Source organism: Notolabrus celidotus, chromosome 3 (assembly GCF_009762535.1).
Source record: "Notolabrus celidotus isolate fNotCel1 chromosome 3, fNotCel1.pri, whole genome shotgun sequence".
In the NCBI taxonomy this organism is placed as follows: Eukaryota; Metazoa; Chordata; class Actinopteri; order Labriformes; family Labridae; genus Notolabrus; species Notolabrus celidotus.
Genome location: NC_048274.1, coordinates 26302990 through 26328864, shown reverse-complemented (window position 1 = coordinate 26328864; position 25875 = coordinate 26302990). Strand labels below are relative to the sequence as shown.

At 41.1% G+C, this 25875-nt stretch overlaps 1 protein-coding gene across 3 annotated transcripts in view; it reads left to right on the top strand.

Moving 5' to 3' along the window:
• The window catches only part of nfatc3a (nuclear factor of activated T cells 3a), a 71550-nt gene extending 45675 nt beyond the window's left edge, over positions 1 to 25875 (top strand). Inside the window, exons 4-10 of one of the 3 annotated variants that reach the window (XM_034680892.1) lie at positions 100 to 299; positions 821 to 993; positions 1286 to 1426; positions 7383 to 7438; positions 7622 to 7748; positions 9636 to 10718; positions 24062 to 25875. In XM_034680892.1, the coding sequence (XP_034536783.1) occupies positions 100 to 299; positions 821 to 993; positions 1286 to 1426; positions 7383 to 7438; positions 7622 to 7748; positions 9636 to 10718; positions 24062 to 24138 (1857 nt within the window). In that variant the 3' untranslated portion in view covers positions 24139 to 25875. Of the gene's footprint in view, positions 1 to 99; positions 300 to 820; positions 994 to 1285; positions 1427 to 7382; positions 7439 to 7621; positions 7749 to 9635; positions 10719 to 10783; positions 11141 to 13642; positions 13748 to 24061 lie in introns of those variants that run through there. The other 2 variants (XM_034680893.1, XM_034680894.1) reach the window with 2 other exon arrangements.

Below are 25875 nucleotides of genomic sequence, written 5' to 3'. Positions count from 1 at the left end.
CTGTGGAAACTCAAAGAGTATTCCTTTGTTCACACTCTCGTCTGGATCCAAAGAACTCACATCTGTTTCTGTTCTGTTTTTCTCTCTGTCATGTCTCAGCTCATCGGCTACAGCGAGAAGCCTGTCAATCTGCAGATGTTCATTGGAACGGCAGACGACCGTTACCTGAGACCGCACGCCTTCTACCAGGTGCATCGGATCACCGGGAAAACCGTAGCCACTGCCAGCCAAGAAATCATACTTTCCAGCACCAAAGTTCTTGAGATTCCTCTCCTGCCTGAAAACAACATGTCAGCCAGGTAGGGGCCATAAACACTTTGGGGTTATAAAAATCCGTTTTGTGATTATCATCATGAGGAAATAATGGCTGTATAAAAAAGTGACCACATTTATGATCAGACGGGGTGGAAACATCTGCCTAAGCAGATTTAATAGATTTCTTAATTCAGATTAATGGGGGAGCTAAGCACTGGAGGAAAATTTGAGGATTTCCCATTACACAGTAAAAGCCCACTTTATAAGATATTTATGATTCTGCATTACCCATATGATTATATTTACACAGGGTCTGGTTTCATTTACACTGGAATTCATAGGAAGGGATTTGGTAGGGGTTTCCCTCTTTACAGTTGCAATAAATCATATTAACAGGCGTTTTTATTTTGTGATTCAACACTTAATTCTCCTCTCATTGCCAATCCCCTGCTGGGCATGCGGTTGGTTTTTATCACTCCCAGACCTTAACTACTTAAATGTACCGTAGATGATTGCTGTCCCTGTGGTGCCTTACAGGGCCAAATATGTTTTCTCTACCTTGCAGTATCGACTGTGCTGGCATCCTTAAGCTGCGGAACTCCGACATTGAGCTGCGGAAAGGGGAGACGGATATAGGAAGAAAGAACACGCGGGTCCGCGTGGTGTTCCGAGTGCACATCCCTCAACCTAACGGGAAGGTGCTGTCGCTACAGGCTGCCTCTATTCCTGTAGAGTGCTGTGAGTGTCGACTTTCCAGATTCACACACATTCAAACAGCCAAAAGAACTCATTCAGAAAATGTGTATTAGAAAAACACACACAGACATGTACACAGAAACCTCCTCCTCCTTAATAAACAGGCTTTTTGCTGGGAGATAAAAGATGTTGCTTTAAAAAGTCAAATCATATACATTTAAAAGTGCCTTGCTATCACCATACCTCTAAATAAGTACTACATATTTTTAAGGAACAAATCTCAATAAATAATCATCCTCTTCTCCCCTCACCTCCTTTGCTTTGTCTCTACCAGCCCAGCGTTCAGCCCAAGAGCTGCCCCAGGTGGAGAAATCCAGCCTGACCAGCTGTCTGGTCAGTGGGGGAGAAGAGATGGTCATCACAGGCTCCAACTTCTTCCCAGAGTCCAAGGTCATCTTCCTGGAGAAAGGCCCTGGTATGTTTGATGTCCGCACAGCAGCTCAGTCTTGAAACACCACTGCAGAAACAGCTTGTGCCAATTATGTGTGTTTATAAAAACTCATGTTGTACCGTTGATGACAGATTTTATCACAGAGTAAAATATTGCATGTCATTTATAATCAAATGCTTTAAGGCGAAGGGCATGAACATTTTGAATGAGTCATATCTGATATGTGTAAAAAGACGTTTTCTTTTAACATTTATTATGGTGTAATAAATGGTGTAGCATTTGATGGTGCTGAAACTGCTCTGTAGGAAGTAACAGTAAATTAAAGGAAAACGTTACTTTGAAGGCCTGTGACACAGAAAACTGGTGCTAGCATGTGTCAATTCTGCCCTCTCTGCACTGCGCACGTGTAACTCCCGGACTACAGATGAGCAATCTAATGGCTGATATGTTAGTTACTTACATTAAATCTTTGGAAGAAATACCAGTGAAGCTATCCAGGTGTAAGCTTCACATTTGTGCCCAAGATCTACTAAAGGAAGGAATGTTTGAGATGAATAAATCTCTCCCTTTTCTCCTCTCTGCTTACTCAGCTGAAAGGTAGCAGTGAGGGACAATTGAGTGAAATACAAAAGAAATAAAAGCACACATGCAACCAGACTTTCATGGCAGGGATCTGCAACCTGTTAGGTTGACTTTTTCCAGCAATATAGGGAGTAGAGAGTCGGGGAAGACATGCAGCAAGGGGTCAAAACCATAGACTGTATAAAATATGGACGTAGTATCCGTGACGTCACCCAACTGTTTCTGAAGCGCTGTTTTGAGGCCAATCGTCGGTGGCAGGCATGTTACTGCTGTCCAGCGAGTGTGACGTAAAGAGGCGGGCTTTGAGCCTCCTAGCCAACAGCTACAGTGTTCTCGCCTGTCAATCAAGTCAGCTGTGCCTCTCATTGGAAGACTCGTAATCTCAATATCTTCGAAATTGCCGCATTAGAAAAAAAATCATCCCCCCTACAGTGTGTGCCAATCGAGATGTGAGCTATCCAGACTACACTCATCTTTTGTACCAGGCTGTAAACATGTTTATTTCTGCTGCAAAGATCGTCTTTTTTTAATTGGTGTGTATGTGGTTTCTGGTACTTCCGGAGCCAGCCTCAAGCGGATCCTCGATGAACTGCAGTTTTTAGCACTTCCTCACTGGACTCATATTTTTAGACCAGAGGTTGCGGCTTGGTCAAAACCAGCAATGGCTGGGACAAGGACTATAGCCTCTGTGTATGTGAGGCATGCTTAAAACGCTAAACCAACTAGTGCCCCATTGAATAATATTTTTGGCTGTATTATAGAAACAAGACAATTTAATTAATTACTCTATTACAACTGGGCATTTTGTCAAATACAGAACAGATTTATGTCTTCTGCTTTTGTTGACTTTTGTGAAACTAGAGACCAAACACTCAAATCAAGTCGCAATACAGTATTTATCCTAAAAGTAAATCTTACATTGCAGTTTTTTAAGAAAAATAGCAGCATGTGTCAATTTAATCTTATTTATGAACATTTTAAGTTGTTTTCTATGAAGATCACACAACTGCAGTAGCAATATATTTCATAAACACATAAAAGTGATGACAAAATGAAGACAGAATCATGTTTAGTCATTGATTTAAAGAAATAAAGCGATGATCTACTCTTACACCTTATGCCAATGATCATTCTCTATGAATATAATTGATGAAATACACAAAACACATGAACGATATGTGTCACCATCAGTTTCTGTTGTAAAAATGATACTCCCAGTTTTGCTTCTGGTTAACTAGAAACAGAGAGCTGCTGAAAAGAAAAGCCCGGTGAAATGAGGCATGTCTTTGGGAGTGGGGGTCTGTGCTGCAACTACAGAGACAGTCTAACGGTGTTTGTCGTAAGAAACTCGTAAGTATCACCTCAGATGCACCTACTGCAGACAGAGTAGAGATCTGACTAAATATAGGGGGGGTCTCTGTTTCATTAAAGAATCGTGTCTTTAAAAGTTGCTCTAATGTTATGAGCAACTGCCTCATCTTTACAGTGCAACATACCATTCATCCTGTTTTATCTCTTTTGTTTAAGTCACTCTGTTTTCTCGGCCTTGTACACCTCTCTGCAATCACAACATGTGTTAATAGCTGGGATCCCTGAGATGGAAATTTTAAATAGGTAGCATTTGTTGAGCCAGTCTCTGCCTGCCCGAGAAACCTTTGTCATGCACAGCAACAGAATCAAGTTCACACATGGCAGAGAGTTGAGCAGTGTTGTTTTTGCAAGTGAGAGCCATTCTTTCTCTTAAGGTTCAGTCAGGGCAAAAAAAAAAAAAGGCCCCAGGAATGTCTTTAGCTCTTTGAGTCGTACTAGGTGAAGCATGGCATAGAAAAGTAGCATTGCTGAAAAAACTCACTGATGGTCAAGCAAGTGGAAACCTCGGTGCATCTTGGGTAGCGAGGAAAGCTGGGCCCCATGGTGCAGGGAGGCAGCGGACTGTGGAAGGAGACAGAAAGAGAATGAAAGGGAAGGGGAAGATGATGTTGATTAGGTTTTTGTAAGCTATCCCCTTCATCATGACTAATCCGTCCGCTTAAGTGCAGAAAGACACTGATTGGAGTAAGTATAGGAATGGAAGAAAAGAAAAATAAAGGCAGTGACTGACATTTTTCCACCATCTCTCATAATTGAAAGACAGTAGTGGGCCCATATAGAAGTGCAGGGACTGGCCTATTGTTGCCAGTACACAGAGATTATAAACTGGTACTATAAATGACTTATGTATATCCCGGGATGGGATTTGTTCATGTGTGATCTGTTTCTATTTTGGAGCGAGTTAACATCAAACTGGAGTAAATTTGTTTAGCTTTGCTGTCCATTGTTAGGCAGAGCTTTGGTTGGATTACTGTTCTTTCTTTCTGAAATGTAAGCTTTTCTGAAATCTTCTAATTGTAAGTTGATGACATTTTTACTCAACAATATTTTTCTTAGTTTTTTATACAGATTAATACAGTACAGTGAGCTCTTGGAAAGAGCGAAAGATACAGAAAAGAAACAGTAACCCCCTCCCTCGTTCCCTCAAATCCCTGTCTACTGCTGGATATTCATGTCACTGTGCTTAAGTATCAAATTTTGTAGTTAATGGTCAAATGAGTGCTGGAATTCGGGTATCATGAAGCCTGAATTAAAGAGAATGACGGAAAAACAAAAAATAAAAAGGAAATACAATTAAGTAGCCGACTGTGCGTTGAGAAAAATACAAAAGTAGATGAGTAACGGAAAAGTTAAAAAGTACGAAAGAAAGACAATAGGGATTTAAATTGTATGTTTATAATATATCAGAGATGTATATTCAAAAAAAGAAAAAGACTAGAAGAGGAGAGTGCTAGTTTAAAATGATGGGAGTTTCTGAATGTGGTCCAGGAAACGTCCCCATATCTTTTTGAATTTGTTGTTACAGCCAGCGACCGAGTAGCGAATCTTCTCAAGATCTAAACAAGACATCAGGTCTTTCAGCCACTGACTGTGGGTTGTTGATGACATTTTTAAAGCACACATAATACTTTATAGAATATGTCACAGATGTTTGTTTTTCTCACATGTTTTAGAATTTTTTTTCAGCTTTAACAGAAGTTTCATACATACTGAGAAAAAACATTGAAAATTAAACTATTATTTAGTCAATGATTAATTTATTTTACAACAACTTTTGAAATATTATTTGAGGAGTGATCATGATTAAGTCCAACGTAAAGGGAATACAGATGAAGTGACTTAATCAAAGTTCAAATCAAGTCCATAATTGGTATGAGTATTCAACTTTACAAGGCTGAATGTTTATGTAAAGAAGTGGACTTTAAAGGCTGTAACACTAACTGCTTTGACTAGTAACTGATACAGTGTGTGTACTCAATAGTCAGCAGGTTGTCTCAGTCGTAAAAACCAAATAGCTGTGGGCTTTTACAAAGAGATTGCAACATAAACAGTAATCACCTTCATTATTTCTGTTCCATGCTCTGGCACAATGGGTGCAAGCTTGCTTTCCCCCTCTGACTCTGTGTCTGAAGGATGGGAGTCATTGTCTTAGCCTGGTATGAGGCTCCTGTTGGTGCTTGTTGTCTGACAGAGCATGTGGGGCCCTTGCTTCTGCCTGTTGAATGTCAACAAGCTGCGCTGCAATAATGCACTGCTGTCAGCTGCAAAGACATTCGAGGTCATTCGCCTGTTGGAGAAAAGTTCTCTTTGTCATCCACAAGCTAAGCTCTTCCTTCACAGTCTGTGTGAGGTTATGACTGGTTAATGTGCCGGTGGATTACCACACATAAGGCTAATGTTAGGGAGATTTTAACAGGTACATTGCTGACTTAAAGCAACAGAAGAGTGGATTTTGGTAAAAAGCTGAATAAGCTAGATGTAACCTGGATTACAGTTGAGTGCTTACTTTGAATATATAGGTTTGTCCTCTCTGCAGACATGTTGCAGATGCCTGACAGTGGTATCTGGGGGAATCCTCTATGGTTTTAAGGAGAGGTCACGCAGGTGCAGAGTGAAATTGCATCATGTAAACACCTTACAGCAGGAGGCTGCATGTTTGTTTTGTAAAGATCTCATCATGCTTACTTCTCGTTATCAAAGTTTTTATTCTCTAGCTGCAGCGATGACTATAATTCCCTCCACCCACACAGCAAGTCTGTCAATGCTTTTACCGCGACTGCTTCCCTCTAAGCGTCTGCCCCTAAGATGTCTGGCCAAATAATTAGATCCTTCATTGGAAAACTGGAAAGGATGTTTTCTAGCCAGAAATCTGGCAGTGCGTAACAGAATTTTAGAATGAATACAATTATTCCACTGGTCTCTCCATAATTTTAACCAGACAAGACAAACAGCAGGATATTTGGACATTTGATTACTATTTAATAGCTGCTAATATTTTCTTCATGGAGCATCTGGGCCTCTAGAAGTGACCTCATTTTCATGTCTCCTTGTTCTGCAGAACAAATTTAAATCTTGTGCTTTACCCAAGCCTCATGTGGTCCATGTCTTTTTGAGAAAGCACTGTACACTAACATCATCATCATCATCCTTAAAATAGAGAAATGGGTCAGAGAATTACTCCAGATGAGGAAAGTTCATTTAAAAAATATCAGAAACTACACTTCAAGTGGAGATTCATTTATAAAGTGATGGTCATTACTAATCATGTGAGGCCTTCATTTGTTAATGCTTTTATGTGATTTTAATTTACACTCATTTTCTTCAATCCTAATCTTAACAACCTATGACTGCGATAATTGAAGCCAACGTGGAAGTGTTTAAAACTGCAGTTTCTCGAGTGTCCGTTTGAGGCTGGCTCCAGAAGTATCAGAAACCACATACACAAATAAAAAAAAACAACGATCTTTGCAGAAGAAATAAACATGTTTACCTCTGGGTACAAAAAACGAATGTAGTCTAGATAGCTCATTTCTCGATCGGCGCACACTGTACGAGTTTTCAATTATGAGAGGCACAGCTGACTTGTTTGACAGGCGGGAACACTGTGGCTGTTGGCGAGGAGGCTCCAAGCACACCTATTAACCTCACACTAGCTTGACAGCAGTTATGTTGAGTTCAGCATTTCCAATATGGCTACCGCCGTAGATTGCCTTCAAAACAGCACTTGGGAAACAGACAGGTGACGCCACGGATACTACGTTCATGACTTATACAGTCTATGGTCTTACTGTGTTGTTCCTGAATGTGCTTTTAATGTAAATGTCTTTGAGTATTTTGAAAGTGCTATATAAATAAAATATATTATTCAAATGTATTATTATCAATGGTTCACATGTGATCTAGAATGTGAGGATTCGATATGAATAACATCATATTGTGCATCCTCACAAATTCTGTTTTAAAGAATGATCTGTCAATTATGCAGCTTCATGTAATTTTGAATACATTTTCTCTTTATTCTCTCTAGATGGACGACCGCAATGGGAAGTTGAGGCAAAAATAATACGCGAGAAATCTCAAGGAGTAAGTACCCATTTATTTAGTACAGTTGTTCAACACCATTCTGTCCTTTTAGTATTTACACTCTGATAAACTTTTCTGTTATAAGTTGTTTCAACTGTTTTTACATTTTATGGTATGCAAATGTCATTATCCTTTTACTGGAATAAGTGTATGTAAATAACGTTGGGTGTTTTCTACTTGTAGTCCTGCATCGTGGTGGAGGTCCCACCCTACCACAGTAAGACTGTGGGCTCAGCTGTGCAGGTGCAGTTTTACGTCTGCAATGGCAAGCGGAAAAGGAGCCAATCACAACGCTTTACTTACCTATCAGGTGAGAGGAGAGTTTTTGAAATCCATTATGGGGGGGGATTTTAGACCATCAACTCTAACTAACTCAAAACTAACTAATGTGTTACTTAAGTATCTGAGATCCCATAATATACTGTATATTGCTGGACCTCATTGTACCCCTCCACACAAATGGTCTCTCAAGCTTGGCTAAGTCACGACAAGAAGTTCAACTGAAAAATTTGTAACATACTTTTCATGTTGCACATTTCTCAACAGGGGCTTTGCTAACCCAGTTTCTCAGTCTCTTTCCCCGGTTAAAGGCATCACTGTGGCTTTTCTGTGGGGAGTGGAGGGTGTCTTCCTCTAACATTAACATTAACACCTGCCAACTGTTTGTTTTCTAAAGCCGACTCACGTGCTTTATATTTGTTTGGGGTCTTATCATGCAAATCTATCCCTGTCCAGGAAACTTTCATAATCAAACAGTAAACCTTGAATTGTGGTTTAATTTAATTATATCACTCTTCATAATATTTTGATCTCCTTACTTTCTCTCATTAAGGCTGAATTCCTTCCTTGGTATTTGATATTGTTATGGGTTTATTTTCCCTCTTGAAGTCAGTCAAAGTGAAAACAACGTTGGTGGAATATAATGACAATTTGTGCAACGTAGCTAAACCCTGACTTTTACCACAATAGTTTGTATGTTTGTGTGTGTGTATGTGTGCATGTGTGCTTCGTCCCTCCACCCACCCAGCCTCTCTGTTTGCAAGCACGCCCACTCGGCACAGACAGTTCCTGTTTTCACCGTTAACAGATCAGGGCAGCCAATCAAAGCAAAGTAGATTAACCCTGCTCTCTCAGGCAAGCTGGGTTTCTGACACCACCAATGTCACCACGAACAACGCCTGCTTTATTGTGGCACAAATAAAGATGTTTTATTGTGGGCTGGGTTTCAGAAGACTTGGCCCAGTTTGGGGGAAGAAATGTCTGGAAGAAAAATTTTGTTTTTACAGATTATTCCATTCCATTAAGTCCATTCTGAAGCTGTAGTAAAGTTGGATAAAATATGTAAAACAACCTAAATCTGGTCCTACATTATGTTTGAATATTCTGCACTTTCCCTTAACCGTCACATCCCTTATACGCCACTTTTAGCCAGAGCAAACCCCGTTTGGCCTTTTTGTGCCCCTCGCCCCTCAATCCCAGAGGCAGAGAGGGGTGAGTGGAGGGCGAGATCAGTGAACTCGTTTGTTCTGTTGTCTGCCGTCTGATCTGGGCTGCGGGGCATTCAGCTCCTCTTCCCACACAGCACTTCACATGATGGCACCCGGACTGACAACATATGCTCTCCCTCTGATTCAGAGCTGGATAAAAATAAAACTCACTGTCACAAGGCACCAGATTGAGAAATAGGTTACTGATTGGCATAGCAGAGCTGTGAGCTGTCACTGTAAAAGGCAATGGCCCCATTTGTTATCAAAATGTCAATCAGTTTGAGGTTTTTTTCATCTGGAAGGAGACCCACTTTTCACAATCCATACATTACAGAGATGAAGTGAGCGTAGAGTTTCCTCTGACCGAGTTTTTCTGGTTTCAGAAACATGTTACAACTTCACAGCCACAGATTGAGGGAGTTAATTCGTAGGTGTTGAAAAAACAACAACCAAAAAAAACCCTACTGATCCATTTGTGAAGCTGTCTTGATGTCACTGCACCTCTGTACCTGAAGCAAAAATAGTAGTGACATTTACAATGTTGCAATGCAATGACTTGACAAATGTGAAGATAACGTGTCTGTTCTAACCCAGTATTTGATTGATAGACCTAACTGACAATGTGGTTTTTCTCTTTCATCCTGTCTGTTCTTCCTCTTTCGTCACATCTCTTCCTCCCACTCTCTTTGTTCCACTCTCTCTCTCTTTAGTCATGGTGAAACAGGAGAATAGAGATGAGCTGGACCTTTCTACAGTATCCCCTATGTCCATGCCCCTGGTACATGCTGCCAGTTTGGTGCGCACCCAGCTGCCTTCTCCTGAGCAGGGCCACCCATCGGACAACCTTCTGTCCAGCTCCCCTCGCGGCCTGGCCACGGGCTCCGGACCTGGCCTGCTACCCGTGCAGGCCCCCTGCCCCTCCCTGGGCTCCCCGTCTTTCCAGCACCTGCCTCACCTACAGGGGCGCAGTTTGCACCACCCCCCTGCAGACTGCCACATGACGTTCCACCCAAGCTCTGGTCCTGGCCCTCTTCCTGCTCCTCCCCGGCCCTCCTACCAGCCCATGCAGCACAGTCACAGTCACGGTCACAGCCTGCCCTACAATGGCCAGTCCAGCCTGTCTCCTCAGGGCTATGAGCGGATGCCCTTTCAGCACAGCCCCAGTGCAGCACCACACCAAATGGGCATGGGGATGGTGTACTCTTCATCCCCCTGTTCTTCACCGTCAGCACCCTCCTCTTCTACCACCAACCACATTTCTGGGTCTCCTCAAAGCCAGCAACCCCTTCTCAATCCTTCTGCCCCTCACCTCCACACACTCGGAGGCTATCACCCAAACCCTGCCCAGGTGCCGTCTCCAGGCGGCCATCCACTTGTGGGGCAGCACCCCTCTCAGATGCAGAGGGCTATGGGCTATCACCCCGTAGGTCAAAGGTCAGCATCCTGTCCCACAACGTCTAGCGCCCCCCCACCTCCGCGGATGATTCCCAGTCCACACTCTGGGCCTTCCTCCCCTCAGCTCCACTCACTGCCCTACCAGTCTCCCACTTCATCCTCCCCCACCTCTGGCGGCAGTCCTCTGGGTCCCCTACAACAGCAGCATTCAGGTCAGCCTTCACCCCAGGCTTCAAGCCCCGTCATGGCCAGCCTGTCCCCAGGTCCTCTGGTTCACCCTCTAAGCCCCCAGGGGCCCTTCTCGACGGACGAAGAGAGCGTGAACATCAAACAAGAGCCGGAGGAGAGGGAGCCCACTTTCCGCTCTATTGGCCTGCAGGACATCACGCTGGACGATGGTAAGATATTTATTCACCTTATTAATCTTTGTAACAATGAAATGATAGTATGTTGTTCTTCTTAGAGCTGGTGTCTACATGATCAGCTCCTGAAATGTCACGAAAAGTGATGTTGAACTGAAACTCACGGAGGTAACAGGCAAGGACGTCAGGGATAAACAGATTACACAGCAAGCACTCTGGAAACTCTTCAAATGTATTGAAGGAGGTGCTGTTGGACACCTTCCCTTGCTTCTTTACACTTTGATTATATTCACGTCTCTTTTGTTTTTGCTTTGACTCTCATCTTCCAGTTTTCTGTCAGTCCAGTCATTCTTCTCATTATCACATTTTCCTTCCTTAGCCGTAATTTCACACGAGTTATTTGTATCACACAACCCATCTGTGATTAATCTCATTTTCAGTCTAAAACAAGGGACCGCCCAGGGATCAAAATCACCCTGCAACATGTCGCACACTCGATAAATTTAATATAACACGGTGCAGAGCCCCGGTTGTATTTTTAAGGTGCTGTCTGAAACCTTGATGTCTGATAATGGTGATGGCGTTTCATCTGTCATAAGAGCATGCTGATGTGTTGATTACTGAGGGGTCCTGTGACTTAGTATCATGTTGCATAGACATAGTAGGACTGATAGCAGCAGCATCACATTAAAGGGTCTAATTGAAAACACAGCTTCTGCACATCTGGCAGCAGTTTGGAGATAAAGTACACTGTATCTTTTTAAACAGGATTGCATCATTTTGTGCTACATGCAAGGATTGTCGCTGGAAAACCAAAACTGCCGCTGTGTGCCGCTGCAGTAATTACTACGGTGGTCCTGAAGGACAAAAAACATTTACAAAAGATAAACACTTTTACAAAGTTGGAGACAAATTTACACTTTGGAAGACATTTTTACATTTTATAAAACAAAATTACATCAGGAAAACACTTTTACCAAGGCCAAAACAAATTTACATTTAAGAAAACAAATTTACAAAATGAAAAAAATTATTTTACAAGCGTTGGGACAATTTTACAAACAACGAAACCCTTTGACCATTCCTGAAACAAATTTACATTCAGTTTTAACCGGAAGTGATCCGGTACCAAATGGAGTAACAGTACCAAACGCCACTCGGTTTGGTTTCTCTCCATCCAAACAAACTAAATGACGCCTCACTGGATCACTCCTGGATCACTTCCAGTGTTTGGTACATTCCCTTTCCGTAAAAATAAATGTACATTTGTTTCAGGAATGGTTAAAGTGTTCCGCCATTTGTAAAATTGTCTCACCGCTTGTAAAAGTGTTTCATCTTTTGTAAATCTGTTTTGTCCTTCGGGGCCACCGAAAATTACATCCTGTATGTGTTTTTGCATTTGTGAATGGCTGTGTAGGTGTGTTAACAGCCCCAATTAGCATGCTCAGGAGAACTTAGTGACTTAACAATTGACTAGTGAAGTCAGCGCTTGCATTTAGCAGCTTTTTTTCCTCTGTCATTCATGAACTCTCCCTCCTTATCTTAAATGTGTCTGTCCAAACTATTCTAAATAATCAGCGTCCTTATCTTGATTTCACAGCATCGCTTTGTAGTGTGCACTTCAGCGCCATATTCAAATGAGGGTCCTAAAGGTTTAAGGTTAATAAATAGCCTGGCAAGGCTGTGTCAGAGAGGTGTGATATTGTGTGCAAGCGAGGGTCAGCCTAATTAACACAGGGCCAATGTCAATAAGTCATGTGTGAAAGACAAACAAGCACTGTTCATCAGTTCTTAATACGTATGCGTACACACACACTCACATGCATTTAACAGATGTAATCTATGTACAAAAAAACTGATGAATTAGCTCTTCTGTCTCTCTTTCTACAGCCTCACACGATGCGTCTTTGCACTCATAAAATCTGTATCCTCAGAAACACTTCACCTCAAACCCTGATTTACTCTGCCTCTGTGTAACATGTAAACACACACAGCTGCTTCACAAGTAGCCGGCCAAAGTCGCTCTAATGAAGAAAGTGTGAGGAAAGTTTGTGAGTGACACGGTTCAGCCGAGAATGTAAGCTCTCCCTTTGAGCCAGTGGCTAAAAATAGCTTTCTGTGCCAGCCCAGCTCTGTAGGCCATGTTTTGGAGTAGCAACGTGAGGCTTAAAACTACAGCTCTGAGTTTTAGGAGGTCACAGCTCACTCTCTTAAGTAGACCATTTTCATCCAAGTTTGACAGAAATATGGAAATGGATGGGACAAATACATGTAGGAGAATTTAACAAGTCATGCACATATACTTATCTAGTAAAAAACATACCACGTATATACGTAGATGTGTGAGTATTGACTGTAAAGATAGTAAATATGTTTGGAACACTGTTGTTATCTAGAATAATTAGCACTAGAAGTTATCAGTGGAACAATGAGGCTATCTTTATCATTTATAAGATCAAACTCAACCAAATGTCATTAGTTTGAACCAGCTTTAGACATTTTAGAATGAAGGTGCATCAGTTTTACTTGTTACAGCTCATGATTTTAATTTCCTCTCCATCTTTGAAGTTTGCTGCCAATCCTTCCCCCTTTCATTTTATAGATTTAAAATAAAATGTCAAGCTAAATATGCAATAATGCCAATTGTGTCTGTATAGATTTACTTTCCCAATCAAAACCTAAAATCAACCGATTATTTTGCATATTCTACGTCATCATTTTACCTTAAATTACCTCCTGCAGCAGTGTCACAGATTTGTGTCAGAGGCGTGAGCGGGAATATGACTGCGAGTGTGTAGAGAACTGCTCTGGTTAGCAAGCAGATGGCCCGTGTGACGCACACCAGAGCATGCTTGAGATGTGTGTGTGTTTGTGTTAGATGAGAGATTGTGTTTGTGTGGATCTGTTTGATGTTGTTGAGGTGTGAGTGTACTGTATGTGTGTGTGTGCGTGCGTGAAAGGCAGGAGACACAGGAGGTGAGAAGACAGACTGACAGACAGATGGACAGACAAGGTCAGGATCCAAGCCCACTGCGGGGTCACTCAGCCGAGACGCTCAATCTGAAGTGTACTTGGCATCTCCGATTAAAGTCAATAAAAACAAAAAGATGTTACGCTTTGTGGACTGTGGATTTGAAATTGACTATGAAGTCTTAATGAAGCAGTGTAGTGTCAGCGTAAGGGGATGAAATCAAAACACAAATTCAAACAAAGCTTCTTTAAAATTAACTGAAGAAATACAAGGATTTATTATTGTGGCGTTTTATTTTGTTGAGATTTAACATTTGAAAAAAAGCTCAAATATATGCTACGAAACCATAGACTGTATAAAATATGGACGTGGTATATGTGACGTCACCAATCTGTTTCTGATGCGCTGTTTTGAGGCCAATCGTCAGCAAGAGCCATATTGCTGCTGTTGAGCAATTGTGAGGTAAAGAGGCGGGCTTTGAGCCTCCTCGCCAACAGTTACAGTGTTCCCGCATGTCGATCAAGTCAGCTGTGACTCTCATTGGAAGACTGGTAATCTCAATATCTTCGAAATTGCCACGTTAGAAAAAAAATTCACCCCCGTACAGTGTGTGCCGATTGAGAAATGAGCTATCCAAACGACACATGTTTATTTCTGCTGTAAAGATCGTCTTTTTTTAATTGGTGTGTATGTGGTTTCCAGTACTTCCAGACCCAGCCTCAAGCGGATCCTCGATGAACTGCAGTTTATAGCACTTCCACATCGGACTCATACTTTTAGATTCGAGGTTGCCGCTTGTACAAAAGCAGCGACCTGGATAAGCCCTGTAAATTAGTTTTGTGCACATCTCCTGCTTTGTTGTTTGAAAAGAACAGCTTATGTTAGGATGCCACCAGCATGAAATGCTACTTAAGGGAGCTTGTTCATTGTAAATGTTTCCACATCCAGCATAGAGACCACGGTGTGTTGCTACCTCAACAGAAACACACATGCAGGCTCTCTTCACTCTTTCTATCTCAGGACTTAAGGATAAGCAGGTATAGATGACTGATGGACTTAGACTATTAATACTGTATTTCTCCTTAATCCCCAGTGTGACTGTCAGCCAGCTTTACCAAACTTGTGTCTGATTCTTTACTCACAAACATAGTAGCTGCCTGAAGAGCTGGCCCTCCCGTGATGATGTCTGCAGCCGATGTGCTGCAGGAACTGTGCATTTAACTAATTACTCAGCACGGGATGATCTCTCTGTTGACAGAGCGTGCATGGGAAGAGATAACACTTTTGTGTTAGTCCACGTGTTGGTGAACAGTAACTGTGGTGTCCATAGTTTGTGTAGTTTGTGGTCACAACAAAAGCTGGTCTCTTGTTGACCCTGCCCACATGCACAGCTGCCTTAAACTGTGTGCACGGCTTTGAGGGTTAATAATAGGACGAGCCCTGCTGCCAACACTCCTTAAGAGAGATGCAGAGGCAGGACTGACACAAATGTGCACAGATACACATGTTATCCTGCAAATGTAATCAAATATAAGAGGCAGTGAAACAAATCTTTAAAATGTTTTATTGTTTTGTTTTTCCAGATTTATAAGAGCACAGAAAAAGACAAACTCTCAAGAGCTGTTATGAAAAAGTTGTATTGCCACATGTGCGGAGCATTGTAGTTTGTCACATAACACAAACTTATAATTTCACAGGCAACACCATTGTTACTCAGAGACCTGCAAGCATGCATAATGTATTTGATAAATAAAAATATCTATTTTGTAAGATTTTATACTGAAACAGCAGTTAGCTTTACTTAACTTAAAAAATGAAAACCAGGTATGGCTGAGTCTGGCTGTCACAAGGGGCAATAATTAACACCAAACTCAAATTTTACAAGACCAAGTTATGTGAAGGATTACTTGACAGGAGGTAGTCACTTCATAAAGTACTCACTGGTCGCTTACCGCTTATTTCTTTTGGACAAGATAAAGTCCTCGCCTCACCTGCTGCACTCTACGACTTGTGTAAGCCAGTTAGCACATTACACCACTAGGAACAGGCAACATGTAACATTACTTAGTGATCTTAAGAGGTGCTGGTTGGCTGATACTATTACAGTTTGAGAGATCACGGCCAGCTGTTTCACCCTGTTTCCAGTTTTGACGCCAAACTAAGTGAGCTGGCTGCTCGCTGCGGTCTTATATTTAATGAGAGATATGAGAGCAGTAATGCTCTTGTCAAGGAAAAGAATATGTCGGACTAATGCTTTAACAGTAGCTCTTTGTAACTTAAAAACCTTGTCAGCGCTGCCAGTCCCGCTGAGAATCAACCCCAACTTTGAAGTCTGTTCAGATTTAAGTGCCCTTTAGCTCATGGGCAGCTGTCCTCAGCCCGCAGCCAAAAAATGGCTGAAAGAGTCAAATGAGTGAAAGAAATGAAGAGTCCAACGTCTGAAATCCAAAAAGACTTTATTAAGAGTTGGCAGAGGAGAGCAGACAGAAAGTGTTGGTAAATATTGGACTTACATTAGTCAGGTGGTGAAATAGTACTATATTTGTTTACTAAATGAAACTACTTTACTTTTGGTTTTCTGGCCAAATACGTAATATTAGTTTTTTTGGGGAGGGCAGAACAAGTTCATATGAACCTGTTTTTGTTTTTGTAGAAGTCCACATGTCTTGTTTATTTCCATCTCATCAACCACCATTCAACAACAGTATATCAAGCTACTTACAGATCACGCATTGACTGGTCTTTGTATGAAACTCTGGGATTGATGGGATTGAATCACACAAAATAGCTCTTTGATTATAATGTTACAATGTCATTTAGCAGATGCTTTTATCCAAAGTGAAGTACATATGAGAACAAGAACAACACAAGCAAAGATCTAAACAAGAGGAAACAAGATCAGTAAGAGTAACAAAGTGCTTCAAGTCAATTTGGGTGCAGGTACTGCCAAGCAGTGTGAAGGCAATGCACAAAGTAAATAAGGATGTTTTTTTTCTTTTTTAAATAAGGAACATCTACAATGAAACAACCAAACAATTTAAGACCTTCCATTATCATCATCAACAATTAACATCACCACAATAATGACAAAAGTACCAAGTGCTGGGTCCCTCAAGAGCTGAACACAGATTCCCAGAGTAGAGCAGGACTGTGCGAGTCAACTGTAGCTGGAAGACACGATCTGCCACTGGGGACAACAGTGGAGAACAGTCTAGCTAAGTGCATAGTGCTTCCTAAAGAGCTGGGTCTTTGATTGATCTTCTTTCAAACAACAGGGATGGAATAATAACACAACTATAGTTAATTCAATTCTCAAATTCAGTATAAATTATCCTTTTAATGACTGTATATACATGCATGTGTTTGTACAGAGGTTTCATGATGCCTTCAACAGTACTAACACAGAGCTCTTGATTCAGTGGAAGGAAAATACGATTCAATCAAATGCTGCTGCAGCTCATTAAAAACAATGGCACAGCTTTACTGGTCTTTCCCCCAGAAATGAATGGAAAGGGACTTTCTGTGTCATCTCCGTACAATTAAGGTTTTAGAGAGTTTAATGCTGAGGTCCTGGCAGAGCACGGAGCCTGGTGCTGCTTTTTCCTTTAGACAGACGAAGGAGCAGCATGGAAATCCTTCAGCAGTGATTACTGCAACATTTGAACTCTTTGTCTGTGTTTCTGAATAACACATTATTCTGAACATGAATAGACTTGTTTTTTTAAAGGAGTTTAACCTAGATTTTTAAAAATGTATCATTGTTTGCTATTCTGAGGGTCAGTGGGGATGTGTTCTAGTCGGTCGAGCAATGAGCGCCAGTTTTTGACAGGAAGATGAATGCTGCTCTTCACATTTCTTATGGCAGACAAGTGTGGACTTGACAGAGAGAGCTGGAGTAGATTTCACCCCCCCTGGTAAATGCAGAGCTGCTGAGTGAATACAAGTTTGTGTAAACTACGCCTTATAGATTATACATCTTTCTCTCACCATCTGATGAGTCATGATTTACTGTGTCCTGTTTGACGATGACTAGATGTGGGAAATATGGATTTTTAAACTCTGACCAAAGCAAAGATTCCCCCAAAATATTTTCATATTTCATCTTTAGAAATGTTCTGTTATTGCTTTACTTGAAGTACAGTAAGCTAAATGTTTTTACTGTTTTTGATTGCACAAAATAAGAGATATGAAGACATCACTTTGGACTGAAGGATATTTTTCACTTTCTTTTGTAACTATGAATGCTGCTCTACAGCTCTTTATTGTCCTAATGGAACAGGAGCCTTTAAACAAAACTCTGCTCAGGTAAAAAGAGAAAACAACAATTCACATCTCTTATTTCAGATGTGTTTGCAGATCCATAACAGATCAAACATCAGGAGCAGGACCACAGCAGAGACCCATCATGCTCTCTGCTGATAAGTCTGACAGTTAATAATATTAACCATTGTAGTTGGCTCTGCTGATCTCCCCAGGCGGTCATTTTGGCTCCAGTGCTTTCCTTCTTTTAAAGACCGCTCTTTCAGCCACCTGCTGAGTGGAGCCATGATTCTGTGTCTGCACAGCGAAAGCGCAAGTCTTGTGAATCACTTACCGTCACATAGGAAATCCGCCGACAGTTCACAGATATGCGTGACTTTCAAGAAACTGACTTTTAAATGAGCTTTCTCAGGAGCGCTCTGAGCCCTCACCTACTCACCCGATACAAATGTGAAATCAAAATAAAACAGAGGAGCAGCAGTTGAAAGAGTGAACCAGAGAAGGATCTGGAAGGTTTCAATACAAATTCCATTAACTGACCGTCTATTTCCAATGTGTGTGTGTGAGTGCTCTGTGCATTTTGACTTCACGTTGTGTCTCATACCTGAGGCTGTGTGAAGACGTGTGCGTGTCATTACAGGGCCTGGTGAGTGGAAACTGTGCGCTTTGATATTCCCTCTTGCAGGAAAACCAAGTCTCGCCTCTGTCTTTGTTCCCTCTGCAGAATGTTTTCCACTGTGGCATGTTGTCTTCATTTGCTGGACTCCAGAATCAGTCAGTCAATCTTCTAGTTATTTGCCTAAGCTGCTCTGCCAGAGTAATGCTTTTTAAGCCTGGGCCGGGGGAACTTTTTTCTATGTGTCACAGCTTTATGACAATCACCCATTTTCCATTTCCACAGATGATATGTTTATTGTACTGACTGTCCATCTGCCTGTTTCACTTCTGTTCTGAATTATGGAGATCTTTTTTAAAGACTTGAACTTTGGAAACAGAGACGTGAGTTTAGCCAAGTCTCTGAGGTCTCCTGCTTGATTTAGAGGACACGTCCCCGACAGTATTTCACATTTCAATTCTTTACTTCTTAACATTTTTAACGAGAGGAGCAGCGCATGCTTAAAATAGCTTTTGGTTATATCTTAACTTTTCACTTTAATCCTCATTGTTACTTACGCCTACAGCTAGTCAGCTATTATTACTATTACTTTTTTTTATGAACTTTGTTTACAAGAACTTTTTGACATTCGTGTTGAATACTTGTAATTAACAGTGTCACATACCAATAACAATAAAACAATATAATCCTTCAGTAATGACAAAAATAAATACAAACTTAATAACAATAATATTAATTACAGTACAAAAAGCACACAAATTAATCATTACACGTATACACGTACACATAAATGTATATACACATACATACACAATGTCCCTACATTTCATGCTGTACTAAGACATTTTCTGCATGAATTTATGTGACGCTTAGCTGATTCAGAAAATGACATTTTAAGGGAGCTCAATGACATTTTAAGGGAGCTCACTCAGCCCACATTAAGTGACACAAGGTATTTTTCTTGCTTTTGGAAACATTGGAACAAGTACCTTTTTATGCTTTAATCACAATGAATGTGTACACTGTAGTCATATGATCTTTTTATTTCTTGCTGAACATGTATTTTAATTATTTTTAGTCTTTTATATTACTCTTGTGCTGATATGGACCTATGGGTCTGAAATAAAGTAAATCTAATATTAATAATATCTATGGAAAATGAAAAACCATTGTGATAATGTGTGTATTACATGAGGGTAGACTCCAACAAGGTAGAACAAATAATAATAATAACAATAATAGAAGACATTTTTTTTATTAAATGGTGGTAATAATAGAATGAAACATAATAAATAGTCTATTGTTGTTGATTCAAGAAATAATAGTTAATTATAATTTATTTTCCCAGCATGCCCTCTGAAACTCAAAGAAGCTTGGCCCGAAAGATTAACACGAATATTCAGAATAAAGCGTCAAAGCAACATATTGTATCATATTGTAGTTTTTCTGGCCTCCCTCTGTTTAATTATATTAGAATTCCATCTAAACCACATGGGAGAGCTCCGTCTGATGTCAGATTACCTGTGAGCAGCAGCAGCAGCAGTCGGCTGAATGCACTTGTATATTTTGACTAGGGAGCCCCCCTTCCAGTCATCTGCAGAGGATCTCCCTACGGCTGAGCCATTCAGAGCCACACTTACTATACCAGGCAGCGCTGAATCACCGGCTTTCTGCTGCTCTGTCATCATCGATACGAGTAAATCTGAGAAAGCACTATCAGCATACGAAACTCCTCACAAGGCAGGCTCGACTCAGATCTGCCTTTCACCTCTGGATTGTTGATGTGTGGGGCTCGAGTGTTGAGTGAATGACTGTATCTGAAGCAGAATTTGTTGCTCATCGATATGGGAAATTAACCCTCTGTTTTATGTGAAGAGCTTTTAAAGCTTATCCTGCCTTTAGCAGGCTTCTTAAGCCTGAGTGTTTCTGCTTCATATTGATAACCCATCAGAGCAAACACTACAAAGACTAGATGAAGAATCATTTTCTCTACATCCTGTTAGAGGACTTTGATGGAGATTTACTTCCAAACTACATTCACTCCTGTTCCAACAGCCTGAAATTGAGTCACAAAGTTTGCAATACGAGGCACTGGTTTGGTCTGGTTGTTAAATCAGGCGCTGCAGGCGCCCTGGGTTTGATTCCAACTTACGGCCCTTTGCTGCGTCTCATTCCTCTCTCTCTCTCCTACCAGTTTCCTTCTCTCTACACTGACCCACCCTCTGAATAAAAAGCCCCAAAACACTCGTTAAAAAATTAGTCGATTAATTTCCAAAAATTCATTTGACAAAGGTAGGATTTTTAAAAATTGTTATACAGCAAATTCCCCATGTCCCTTCTTATCTGTCTGCCCTTAGCTTAATGTTTACCTTTGCGATAATCTAATCAGTACCGCAAAGAGAACATGCTTCTGCAAACGCCTACTTGATGTCGGCGTTTCTCACTTCATCGCTTGTATTCCTGTGGTGTTCGAGCAGATTCACTCCCGTCAATCAGCAGAGCTACAGAGTTCACCACATCACATTTGAACTGTGAGCTCAGAATGTAAAGGCCTGTAGACACGGCTGTTTGATTGACCAGGTCTTTTTAGTTATCAGTCTCATTTAGACCCTTAAACACATGATAGTTGTTTTCTATTATTATTTTTTTTTTTAATCTTGTTCCTCCATCAAGATATGAAAGAAGTCTCTTTTCTGAATTCACTGGATGGGTGACATTTGGACAAGAGAAGTCCATTTACTCGTTGTTGTTTCGTGGTGACACAGTTTCTCTGTCGTCCTTTAAAGCTGTAAGACTGTTTACTCTGAGCACAGTTTTTACCGCTCCTCTTTCTAAAGGTCACGGCCTTCAGTAGAGATTTGTACAGCTCAATCAGACTCTTATTTCATGAGTGAATTCTCTGACAAAATCAATGAAGTGACCATGCTGCTGCTGTACACTTTACCTTGCAGAACATAAACGAAGGTAAATGTTTGCTCTGACACTCACGGTGTAACCTCGTGGGTTCGTGGTGGTGCTTGTGAGTGTGACTGTGTGTGTGTGTGTGTGAACATAGATGACATGGGAAAGGAAGAGCCTCCCACGCTAACAGGATGATGTGAGTGATGGTGGCCAGACACAAAAGCAAGCAGCAGAAAACACAAATAAAACAAGAGAAGGTGCACGGAGGGAAATGTTTGTCTCCCTGAATCATTGAAAGCTGCATTTCTCACTAACTTAAATCTGAAGCGCTCATTTCAGTTAGTGTGTCATCCAATTTAAATATGGTTTCTTTTTCTCGTGAAATACAGCTGCTCATCTCTCACTGACTCACCCCCTCTACCCACTTTCTTGGAGCCCAAGTTACAGTAACACATTTGTATATTACAGCAAAGGAGAGTAATGTGTGATTCTGCAGCTCAAGAGGAATAAAGAGCAGCTGTCGTGTAGAGGCAGGTCTGCTTGTAAAACTCCCAGTGTCAAACTGGGCTAGAGGTGTCTGCTGCACCCTCCTAAACCAGTCTGCCCAGTCTGAAGTGTGTGTGTGTTTCTGACCTGTGACGTTAGCTGGAAAACACAGGAGGGGGAAATACACACATGTATTGTCACAAAAGGAAAACCACGTTATCCCTGAATTCCACACGAATAAAACTGTGACTGTCTATGTGTCTGTCTGCTCTCGTGTTCTCCTCACCACGTCAAAGCACTCCGAGCTGATTTACTCCTCAGCTGCACTTTTACTAGCTTCCCTGCCGTGTCTCATGTGGTCCTTGTGTGAATACTGAATGGAGGCAGCAGATGTAAAACAATCACCCGTGCTGGCTGAACAACAGCAGCAAAAAGAAGACTTGTGTTATTTATTTAGAAAGCAGCTCTCACTGAGTCGGCGGAGTAATTAACCTCGCCGTGCCTCAGTGCCACTGTCAGCTCGACGGCACGTTTTTAACCAGGGTTTGGTTTTACGCTCTCAAACCTCACGAACAGGCCAAGGGGGAGGGAATGCACCACAGCACTATTAAAGCTGTAATGAAGTAACGCACAGGCAGGCCTGCCCCGTACAGGACCGTGTTTACAGCAGTCAGTGTGCTGTGGTAACCACTCACAGTTGTTGGACTCAGACAAAAGGTCAGAGCTGTGAATGGAATAGTTTCTCTCATTTCTCATGTCAGGAGTGATTATATCCCGCGTCATTGCCGTGACTCGCTGAACTTTGGGGGTTGCCAGTGTGTTTGAGTTTTTCCACTTTGAGCTGATGGCTGGATGAGGTTGAGCTTTCAGTGGTGTGGGGAACTCAGAGTGGGAAAACACTGCCCCCTGCTGGACAGATATGTGCACTTTTACTGCGCTTTGTTACAAGGAGTGAGATAAGATAATACTTCATGGATCCATGGGGGGTCATTCAGATGTTAAAGCAACAGAGACATAGTAGCAGGTAGTAGTACATGAATAAGGGTCAAAATAAATAGAGTACAAATTTAAAAAAAATTAAGTAATAATTAAAATTGATTTTTAAGTTCAAATTCAAATTAATTAAATTTCAATTAAATTAAATTATAATTGTAATAAATAGAAATGAAATACAATTAAATGATGATAAAATGATAATAATACTCAACCCTCAACTCCACTTTATTTATATAGCACCTTTCATACATAAAAACATGCAGCCCAAAGTGCTTCACAGAATGACAGACAGACAGAAAAAAACAGCGATGGTAAAATTATAAAAGGCAGGATTAGAAATAGAATAAAATCAATACAGTAAAACTAATACAATAAATAATAGTGGACAGAAAAGTTAAAAAAAATAGGGTAGCGTTAACAAGATCAGGTGAATACAAGAAATAAATTGATAAATAAATAATTAAATAATAATAATAATGAAATACAATTAAAATAGACAAATTAAAAAAAATGTAATGTTATATACAAATGTTACACATGGTTTAAATAGATGAACTAATCAGGCAGTTTGGACATGTTATGTGGGCGTGACAGGTTGACATGGTGACATGGTGTGATTATTCGATACGGCAACAGAACAGGGTGATATAAAATGACAAAAGTTGAGGAGTAATGGCTGAAACACAGAGACCATAAACACACCACTCAGTGACACCTGATGGGAGTTTGTAATCTTATATACATGAGTTTATTGTAAAAATCTTGAAGTGTATTAATCTAGTTAGTTTAAATTTGTTGAAATGTAACTTTTTTTTCCTTGCAATTAGGTCAAAATGTTTCCTCTTTTTTTTCCAGCACACATGACTGTATTTTTCTTCCCCTCAGTATGTAATGATATATACCCTTTATCTGTAACTAACTGACTGCATCGGTCACAGCATGGCAGCAGTGACATTTAAAGTGCCAGACGCAATCAGTCGTCTTCGTTTGCTCACAACAGATAAAAACATTACACTCCATTTCAGAGAAACAAGAACTGGAGCTTTGGATTTGTGCTCACACAACCATTTTCACTACGTACGTCTAATGTAATAAATATGGACAGAAAATGGTTCTAATAAATGTTTTTTCTTGTCCTTCTTTTCACAGTGAATGAGATCATCGGCAGAGACATGTCCCAGTCCCCCAGCACCCATGGTACTCCGTCAGCACACGGCCAGTCATAGCTCAGCCCACGCTCAGGCCCTCAAACCAACCCTCCTCCAGCTCCAGACCCTGGTGCTGATCCAACTCCTGGTCCAGGTGCTGGTCTTGTCTGCAGTGGGACAACAGATGGGCACGAGGGGGAAAAGAAAGACTACGGTCAAATGAGGTTCTGTCAAAACCTCATGGACCTGACACTCATCCGTCTCCTCTGATCTCATTCAGCGTCCAACGCTTCTCTCATGTAGAGACTCAAGAACTCACATCTTCACTCAGAGTTAACTTTACAGTCGAGCTGGAAGATGGACCTGTTAAAGCACCACTGTCTTCCTGATCAATCAGCCCTTCTTGCTCATGGAGCACTAACTGACTGACTTTCTGTGGTGGAGACAACACAGAGTGTGTGTTGTAGTCCCCACCCTCTCACCAGCATTGACGTTTATTTATAAATGAGGACGTCTTGAGACACAGTAAAAAGGAGAGAGACTCAAAAGTGCACGGTACTTTCACATGAAGCCAGAGCTGGGATTCTTAACTGGTGGGAAGAGTTTTCTCAGGCGACATCTTTTCAAACATCAGGATATTAAAGCTCCCAGGATGCTACGAACACATTCTTCTTTCGCTGAGCGAGCATCAGCACAAGTGACATGATGTGAAATTAGACAAATTGGCTGTACCGCGTTTAAAATAGAAATCTTTTGAGAAAGTTTCACGCATGTCTGCTTGTGGCATTAGTGATGACAACTCTGTTCACTCCTTGCTTTTCTCCCTTTAAGTGATGAAAGCGATCAGGTGTGGGGTGCAGCGGCCCCGGCAGGGAGGTCCTGGGTCTGCAACCTGCGACATTCCACAACGTTTAGCGATATTGCAGCCGTGTAGATATCTGTACATGAACAATCCCTCCTTCCAACCTCTTCCCTCTTCTGTGTTCCCCTTCTTCAAGCTGAACAAAGGCCTTATTCACACTTCACAGCTTTGAATGAGAGCTAAAGCTTTTTGTTCTTGTTTTGCACAGCTGGTTTTGAGTTTGACAGATGTTTTTTTTTTTGTGTGTGGAAACAGGCGTGCAACTTGATCCATGTGGATCGGATCTTTACCTGACCCCTGATGAGGGGTGTTTTTGTGAGTTTCAGGACAGAGAAAGCCTTTTTTGGTCATTTTCATTCAAAGACATTTGAAGATTATATCCACTTTACAGAGAAATGTTTCACACGTTTCTTCTCTTATGCAGAACTCCCCAAATGTTCCAGGGGGCCTTTGTGTGCCTTCTTATAGCAAGCAGCCATCACAGCTGTGATCGGTGACGTATAATGACAAACAATCTAAAAAAAGATTTAAAGTTTTCATACTTATTCCCCCTTTTTTTAAGATCAAAGACAAACAGTGTTTGCTGTTCACAATCAGAGACTTCTCCCTAAACGTCTCCACGACAAAGAATTGGCTGGTGTTTCCTGATCTGTAAGACATGCAGTGCCTGTATGGCAGCAATAACAGTCCGTGCGATAGGAGTGTTTTCTAATCAGATCAGACGGTGTGGCTTTGAACAGAGAGATGCAGATTCTGGCTTCGTGAAGATTTCTGTTTTCTTTTCGTTTGTTTCTTTTTGCCTTAAGCTCGACAATGATGCTCCTGTTGCGTGTGAGGAGCACAGCACGTTACAGATGATGCTTTGAAGTCAGTTTCCAGGTGAAAATGATTCTGCTATGCATTCAAATTCTGCCTAATGCCTTTAAAAAAAAAAAAAGAAGAAAAAAGACCTT